The sequence below is a fragment of the Stegastes partitus genome, unplaced genomic scaffold (genome assembly GCF_000690725.1).
Source record: "Stegastes partitus isolate 25-593 unplaced genomic scaffold, Stegastes_partitus-1.0.2 Scaffold2434, whole genome shotgun sequence".
Classification (NCBI taxonomy): domain Eukaryota; kingdom Metazoa; phylum Chordata; class Actinopteri; family Pomacentridae; genus Stegastes; species Stegastes partitus.
Window position 1 is genome coordinate 24,183 of NW_007580165.1, and position 8,085 is coordinate 32,267.

An 8,085-nucleotide genomic window follows, 5' to 3' on the forward strand; every position below is an offset into this window, starting at 1 on the left:
TAATCCATGGACAGCTAGCGCGCTGATGAAAATGAGCAGGGCCCCTGCAGCCAGCATGGTGCTGTGTCAAACTGTCAGCACGGTGCAGAAGAATGAAGTTTCACAGTTTGACTTTAATACCCCCAAACTCCGCAATACCCTACTTATTCACTTGTCAATCTTTAGCCAGCTGCATTGATTCCATGAGCGTTTTGTGTGTTTTAGGCCACTGCGTACTTGTTCAACACCACAGTTTCATTTATTTAACCCTGTCTTGTTTACTCGTATTACATTTTAACCTTAAAATCTTTATGTTATGCATCTGGTTCAGAGGTTCAAGTGCAGACAAAGACACGGCAGACAGAATGTTCACAGTAATATTTATTTAGAAAGATATTTACAAAACCAAACTACACACAAGTATAAAGGATAAGTAGAATTGAAATAACCAAAAGATCTACAGGAAGCAAAGAAAACCACAGATAAGTATACGGAGCAGATCAAGGCAGATAACAAAACTGAATGAGCCAGGGAAAATTAACAGGTTGTAAGTTTACGGTCCGGCATTGGGTAGTGGTCCGCTGGTGTCTTTTATGGAAAGTGAAATGAATGAGATGAATGCACCACTCAACTCCGTGACTAGAGACAATCAGTGATTGCAGATTGGCTGCACCTGCTTGCACCTTGATCACATGCCTCACTCACATACACCTGAGAGGAAGAGAGAGAGAAAGAAAAGAGAAGGAAGGAGGAGGAAGAAGGAAAGCACTGCCACTAAACAGAGCCTGATGTGGCAGGCATGACAGTACTCCCCCCTTCCAGGTGTTCCTCCAGGCGCACGCTGGAACTTGTCAGGACACCTTGTCCTCAGATCATGGGTCAGATTGGGGTCCAAGATCTGGCGTCTGTGAATCCAACTTCTCTCAGGTCCATCGTCTTCCCAGGGAACTGAAGTCCCCGGCCACGATGGCGAACATCCAACAGCTGTCATATGGAGAAGGCAGGCACATAGTCCACCATCCTGAGTGGTGGAGGGAGACAGATGGGGGGGGGACCAGTGGACTGTCTTGGACTGGCTTGATCTGGGACACATGGAATGTCGGATGTATCCTCATAGAGGGTGGAAATCTCAGATGAACAGCACTAGGGTTAATGATTTTAACAATTTCAAATGCCCCCACAAACCGAGGGGCCAACTTGCGAGAGTCAACTTTCAAAGTTTGCCTTTAGCAAAACCTGTCCAAGAGCGTAGGTGGGAGCCGGGGAACAGCGGCAGTTAGTTGTGTTGACCAAAGCAAGGCCATCTGCGCCTTCGTCAAGATCTTTTCACAATGTCAAATGAACACCTAGAATGATGGAACGGAGATCTCCTGCTCCTAGGACAGGAACAGGGGAGGCTGGCAACCCAAGGAGCAGTGGAATGGCAAGAGACCAAAGCATGTGTTAGTAAGTGAATTGTGCGCATACTCAAGCCAGGTAAAGTGGTTGCTCCAGGCCAAAGGGTTCTCCAAGGTGATGCGCCTGAGGAAGTTCTCCAGAGACTGATTTGTCCATTCAGTTTGGCCATTTGGGGTGTGGGTGAAATCCAGAAGACAAGCTGACTGTGGCTCCCAGGGCTGAACAGAAGGCCTTCCAGACGTGAATTGGAGACAATGTCGGCAGGGATATCATGGAGTCAGAGGACACGCTGGGTTAACAATTCTACAGTCTCTTTGGCAGAAGTAAGATTAGGGAGAACCACAAAGTGAGCTGCTTTAGAAAACCGATCAACAATAGTAAGAACACTTGGGTGAAGAGGCCTGGTTGGCTTGAGGGTTTCTGGAAGCAGCAGACAGGCAACAGTTGGCCAAAAGGGCTGCAGCAGCTGAGGGAGGAGTTTAGAGAAGCCATACAGAAGGACTTTCGGTTGGCTTGGAAGAGGTTCTGGCAAACCATTCCTCATTCCTCCATTCCTGCTGGAGATTGTTAGGTGGTGGAAAGAACACTCTGAGGAACTCCTCAACCCAATTAACATATCCCCTACTGAGTCTAAAGACTTGGGGGAAACTTTGCCCATTTACATGGTACAGGTAGCCAAGAAGCTGGCCCTGAGAAGGCTCAGGTTATTGTCGGACTGTCTTGGATGACATGTCTCTTTGGGGTCGCATGATCATTGTGGACGGTGCCTGTGGATTGATGGACTGGAGTGGTGGTTCCCATTTTTAAAAGAGGGACAGAGGCTCCCACCGACTGTCAAACCCCAAATTCAAGAGACGCACTGATCATGCAACAGTGGACCAGCTCTTTACCTTTTATTTTATGTTTATGTTTTTTGTTTTTGTTTTTTACATTTGCCTGTAAAGCACTTTGAAAAACTTTTGTGTAAGATAAGGTGCTATATAAATAATTGTGCTTGCTTGCTAAAGGTCAAAAGAATTACAATTGTTTTATAATAAAAGATTACTTTATCATTTCAAATATTCTGCATTACTATTATCTTGAAACCTTCTAGCAGCTGAAAAGGAGGTTTAAGACCATATGAGTATGTTATTTGAATAAATGTTGGAATGTAACAAGGAACTACGCCCATTTCTGTTTGTTTGTGTGTCTTTGGGGATTGTACCTTGGCTAAATTGAGGCTTAAACAGCTTCTGCCAGAGTCAACACAGATGTGTCTGTCATGGGATAAAGCTCTCATTTCACCTGGGCTCACTAAAACAAGATTCGGTCGAGCAGTGGGAGGTTTCATTATAGCAGCCACATGACTGGAGAAGAGATCCGAGGGTAAACAGAACGGATTAACCTCGTGACAGAGAGTGTTTGCTTTAAAAAAACATATGATAGCCAAGGTTACTAAATGTCCAACGCAAAGCTGTGGTTGTGTTGTATCAAAGGTCTCTCTCAGAAATACTTCTTGCATTACATTTTTTAATAGTTGTTGCAACCAGGCTTGAAAAAACAGAATATAATCACAACACAGTGCAGTATAGATGAGTTCATATGAGGTAACACAAGTTTGACACCATGTCAAGTTGGAGATATTTTCTGACACAAAAGGAAATTACAGTCAGTGGCAACTTTTCTGTAACACCTGTCCAGTGTGCAACATGGATTCTTATGAGAGCAAATGACGAGCGATCCAGTCAACGAATCTTCCAACGTTAGCGTAGACGCCAGGCTTATATTTCTTGCCACAGCCGTCGCCCCAGCTCACCACGCCGACAACGTAGTGGGTCCCATTACGCTCACACACCAGAGGGCCTCCAGAGTCACCCTGCAGGGGCCCAGAGATGTTAAATAAATAATCACGCATCATCCACATAGAACAATAAAAAGCATGCAGTCGTGGACAGACCTGGCAGGAGTCGACGCCTCCTTTCATGTTCCCGGCACAGAACATGCTGTCATCCAACGAGCCTCCGTAAACATGGGGAGCTTTACATTTCTCCTGGGAGATCAGGAGAACCCGAGCGTCCAGCAGCTGGTTCGTACCATATTTCTCTGAGACGGAAATAAAGCAGCAGCAAACAGTTATTTTATATATCAAGTTCAAATGCATTCGTAGTGACACGTGGAACAATGTAGGAGATAAAGATGTAAAACTTTACAGTTTTTCTCGTAGATTAATGGTAGCAACTGGACTTGCTTGAGTTCCACCTCTCATCCAAAAAGCTTCATCAGTTCTGACTGACCCCAGGAAGATGGAACCACATTCACACATAGCCACAAAAGACCCTAACAAACCCCACTGTGTCAGGGGGAGCACTAGCGACTCACATAACGAGGGGGAGGAGCAACAAACCCCCAATTGAAACCCAAACTCAGGTGTTAATGGCTCCTTAAGGATATAAGTATCTGGAACTCCCAACTAGTCAGTCAGAAGCACTTCTCTTATTTGTTTATTTATTTATTTACTGTATTTAAAAACGTTATTTTACATTTTTTGTCATTTTGAAATTTAAAAAAAGAGAAAAGAAGAAAAAAAAAAAAAACAGGCCACAACTGTCCATAATGTCCACATTAAAAACTGAATAGTTATTTGTTCTTTCACAATTCTTTTCTACTGCATTTAAATCAGCCTAAAATATTAATATTTCACAGATGTTTTTCTTCAGTTTTCACAGATTCATTTTAGTGTTTTTTTTTTTTATTTTAACATTTTCTTATTACTATATTTTATTTTTCTGGCACCCTTGCTGCCCGATTCCTTTCTTTTTTTTCTTTTTTTTTTTACAGTGTATATGCACTGATGGTATATGAGGTTTATGATATTTAACTTTAGCCTTTTAATTTAAAGTTATAATAAATACAGAGCCGTATCTATTACAACCACATTCATTTGAAGAGGCTCTGTAGGGCGGACTCTCATTTTGTTCTTCATTGTTTTCACACTTGCCTCCAGCAGTGGAGCAACTCATTTATTTTCTGTTGTGAGATGACACACTTTGGAATGAACAAGTAGAAATACATTACCCTGTTTGCCGATGTAAATGCGTGATATAGGCCTAGGTGAACCAGATGAATATCCATGAGCTGCCAAAGTTCAAAACATTCTTATTGGTTCAATCTTTTAACAAAAGGGTTCTTTTAGTTTGATGTTCTTTAAGTCGACCATTCTGCCAAATACAGCTTCAAATGTATAAAATCTCAAACTCCTCATGACCGAGACCTGAGAAAACGCCTGTGACCCGTCACCCTGCACTCTGGTTATCTCGTCATGGCAGTTTGTTATTCAGTGTGTGGGTGTCAGTGTAGACTGAACTGATACTTACGTGTTTCAGTCACTCCCCATCCTGAGATCACACACTCGGTCCCACTGCTGAACGGCTGGTTAGGCAGGCAGGCCGTCTTTACAAAGCGGGTTTCTTTGGCACAGTATGGTCTGTCCATGACTTTCAGCTGAAGCATAGCTACACGGGACGAAAAAGAAAAGAATGCTCTGTAATCGCATTTACCAAGGTAAAGGTTCAGTCTAAAACGACTTAATAATAATAATTTATTGAATAATTTTTATGTGGACAAGCTTAATGAAGATCGAATGAATGATTGCCTTTCTTTGCTCCTCACCGATGTCGTTATGAAGAGCAAACGGGCTCTCCTTGTACTCCTCATGCACGACGGCCTTCTCCACAGGAATGACCTGATCATACAATTCGTCTTTCTCTATGTCCACTCCTCCCAGCACCACCTGCATTTCCATGTCCTTTTTACTGGGAAAGGAATTGAAAAGACTGTCAGACATTTGAATGTGCTGCTGTCAAAATCCACTTCAAACGATGCTTTGCCTGCTTCTGCGTCACAGATCCTGGGGCTTACATGCAGTGGGCAGCAGTGAGGACCCAGCAGGACTGGAGGAGGATGCCTCCACAGATGTGGCTGAAGGGCCCCGAGGAGCCTTTTGTTCTGGTCTGCAGGGAGACCTGCCAAGGATGAGCCCCGGGAAGAGACTTCTTCCCTCCGAAGATCCTGGCTGACCGGCCGGGCTGTGGCCTCCCACACTGGGAGAACTGGGCAGCGGCAGCGTTTGGCGAGACTGGAGTTGGATCTGTTACATGGACGGTTGGTGATGTCGCTGGAGCTGGGAGGGAAACGGAGTACATGAAAGCAGTGGAGGGAAGTGCATGTGTGTGGATGTTTGTCTTTGTTTACCTCCAGAACACTTTCTGATGTTACAGTAGTTCCACTTCAGTTTGCCATTTTTGTTAATGAAGCACCAGGGCTGATCATCTCCATCAGGGTTCCTTGAGCACAAAATTACTTGTTAAACCTCTTAGTTGCATTTGAAGACATTTGAAGAAGCTGCAGAGTTTACCTCACATGCACTGTATGCACATGTATTTATCCTGGTAAATATATATATGTTTACTGCTGATATAATATCAGCAGTAAACATGAGCAATATTTACACACCATGACTCCTCACCTGCAGTAATTATGAGGTCCAATTCCATCGAAGCCTTCATACTCTTTGAAGGGATCTCCGCCCCTCTGCACGATGAAATAGGAGTTCCAGTCCAGACACTCCTCCCCTTCGACTGTTACACTCACCATGCCGCGGTAGGACTCTCCGTCACCTTGGTAACACTCATTACTCCCTAGAAAAAATGTTTCCCTTTAACAAGATAACATCCTGCCTCTTCGAAGATACAGCATGTTTGTTTCAAAGCGTGTTATTCTGTGACTGCATTTACCAACTTCACAGAATTTCCCGCTGTAGCCATCAGGGCAGGAGCACTGGAAGGTGGAGCGCTTGGGGCCCCTCATGCATGATCCTCCGTTCTGACAGGGGTTTGGCCTGCAGGGGGAAGCTGTGCAAGGACACCAGTGTCTGAAGGACTCAATGCAATAAAACAAGTGTACTATAATGAAACTGGATGCAACAAGTCTGTAAGATGAGAATAGATGAGATGAGAAAACCTTTCTTGCAGTTGGGTGGTTTGTACGGAGGCCTGCACTTGCACTCGTAGAACGGGGCGGTGGACGTGACCACGCAGCTCCCGTGGCCACACTTCACATTCTTACAGACGTCTTTCACTGAAAAGGATTTGGTATATTTCTAAAATTTCCACTAACACAGACAGATTTAATGTTAATTTAAAAGCCAAATTACAATCCAGTTTTGATTAAGCATTTTTGAGACAACTATAGAACCACTAGGGGGCAGCAAAGACTTTTTTTTTTCAAATCTTACAAATAGCTTTAAATTGAAACCTGAAAAAAAATACATAAAGAAGAAGGAATTAAAGCAACAGGCAAAAAAATCTACTTCCATGTTTTATAGATACTTTATATATTCAAATAGAGAAATCAGAATGTTTTGGATTTTGAATAATTGCATTTCTTGAATTTCCCTTCTGGGATGAATAAAGTATTTTTCATTTCATTTCATTCATTTATATTTTAATACAAGATTTCTTATGCAGTCAAATTTTTGAAAAGTTTAAAAGTTAAGAAAAATGAATCCTGATAGTTGAAAACATACATTTTCAACTTTACTGCACTTCACTGAACAAATTGTCTTGAATAAGTTTCTGTTTTGACGCACATACATGGACACATAGGAGCAGCCGTACCTGTCTGACACTTTTTTCCCATGTAAGGTTCAGGACACGAACACCTGAAGCTCCCGTCAGCAGAATGGTCACATGTTCCTCCATTCAAACACGGGTTTGGATCACACTCATCTAAATGCACACAGGAGTTGTGCAAACTGCATGTTAATATTAAGAGCTTGAGTTACACCAGTCAACACAAAGTCAGGAGCAGAGTGCAACTGATCGTATCATCAGTAAATCATAAATGGATTTTTATATCAATGCAGTAAATATTTAAAATATCTGTATAAAAGGTGTCAGAAGATATTCACCTGTAACATCCAGAAGTTCATACAACCAGTCATCTAGATCAAAATTAAAATCCTCTGCTGGGCTTTCGGTGACGTAATCATAGTAGTACTCATAAGCTGTGAGGAAAAGAGAAGAATTTAAGCATTCGAGTTATGAAAGGCTGATAAAACTGAGCTTTAGTTTACTGTAAACACAATAAAATTGACACTGTTACCATCTGTGTTGTCTGTTTCTGTGAATATCTGCAACAAAAAATAGAAAGAATCCATCAAGTTGACTCAGCTTTGAATCCATTCCAAAATAAAAGAAAAGCATGTTTTAAAGTGAATTCATCCTCTACTACATGCATACTTACAAAGATGTCCTGTCCAGATGCAGCAAATGCACACACTTGTAAGAGTAACGCTATGACGCAGGCCGCTCTGGTTTTAACCCGGGCCATGATGGGACCAGTGGAGGACTGTGGTTGGATTCTTGCTCAGACCGTCCTAAATAATCCCCCTCAGACCGGGACCCCCAAACCCTCCACCCACTGGTTAACCATTATCACCGTGCATTGATTTGACAGAAGTTCATGTGATTCTATACTTTGTCTTTTTGTGACCTGTGACCTTTATTTGTGTTGAAAGTTAAAGCAGCAAGAAAGCCGATCCAACGATACATTAAAAACAGAAAGAACACAAACAAGATCTTGCTTAAGTGGATTCCTGTGACTGCTTTTAAAATGAAATTGTGTAAAGTTGTTCATAAAATCTTTGTCTGCAGGCAGCTTGTTAATGGG

The 8,085-nt window shown here is 42.5% G+C and overlaps 2 protein-coding genes across 2 annotated transcripts in view; both read right to left on the reverse strand.

The window, feature by feature from the left end:
* LOC103375009 (hyaluronan-binding protein 2-like) overlaps positions 1-7,848 on the reverse strand; it is a 12,926-nt gene extending 5,078 nt beyond the window's left edge. Inside the window, exons 1-10 of the mRNA XM_008305195.1 lie at positions 7,827-7,848; positions 7,325-7,420; positions 7,032-7,142; positions 6,376-6,492; positions 6,150-6,266; positions 5,882-6,053; positions 5,608-5,699; positions 5,275-5,536; positions 5,026-5,168; positions 4,731-4,868 (exon numbers count right to left, since the gene is read on the reverse strand). Of these exons, the coding sequence (XP_008303417.1) occupies positions 4,731-4,868; positions 5,026-5,168; positions 5,275-5,536; positions 5,608-5,699; positions 5,882-6,053; positions 6,150-6,266; positions 6,376-6,492; positions 7,032-7,142; positions 7,325-7,420; positions 7,827-7,848 (1,270 nt within the window). The remainder of the gene's footprint in view (positions 1-4,730; positions 4,869-5,025; positions 5,169-5,274; positions 5,537-5,607; positions 5,700-5,881; positions 6,054-6,149; positions 6,267-6,375; positions 6,493-7,031; positions 7,143-7,324; positions 7,421-7,826) is intronic.
* LOC103375007 (hyaluronan-binding protein 2-like) lies at positions 2,469-3,545 on the reverse strand. Its single transcript, XM_008305193.1, has 2 exons — positions 3,314-3,545; positions 2,469-3,232 (listed from the first exon to the last, which is right to left on the reverse strand). Exons 1-2 carry the CDS (start codon positions 3,515-3,517, stop codon positions 3,074-3,076), a joined length of 363 nt encoding a protein of 120 aa, XP_008303415.1. The 5' UTR covers positions 3,518-3,545; the 3' UTR covers positions 2,469-3,073.
* Positions 7,849-8,085: the final 237 nt, after the last annotated feature.

Excerpts from the sequence above, each read along its gene's own strand:
- LOC103375007 (XM_008305193.1), bottom strand. The coding sequence starts at position 3,517 with ATGCATTTGAACTTGATATATAAAATAACTGTTTGCTGCTGCTTTATT. Across the intron at positions 3,233-3,313 it reads GAGGCGTCGACTCCTGCCAG|GGTGACTCTGGAGGCCCTCT; the intron begins GTCTGTCCACGA and ends GGGCCCCTGCAG.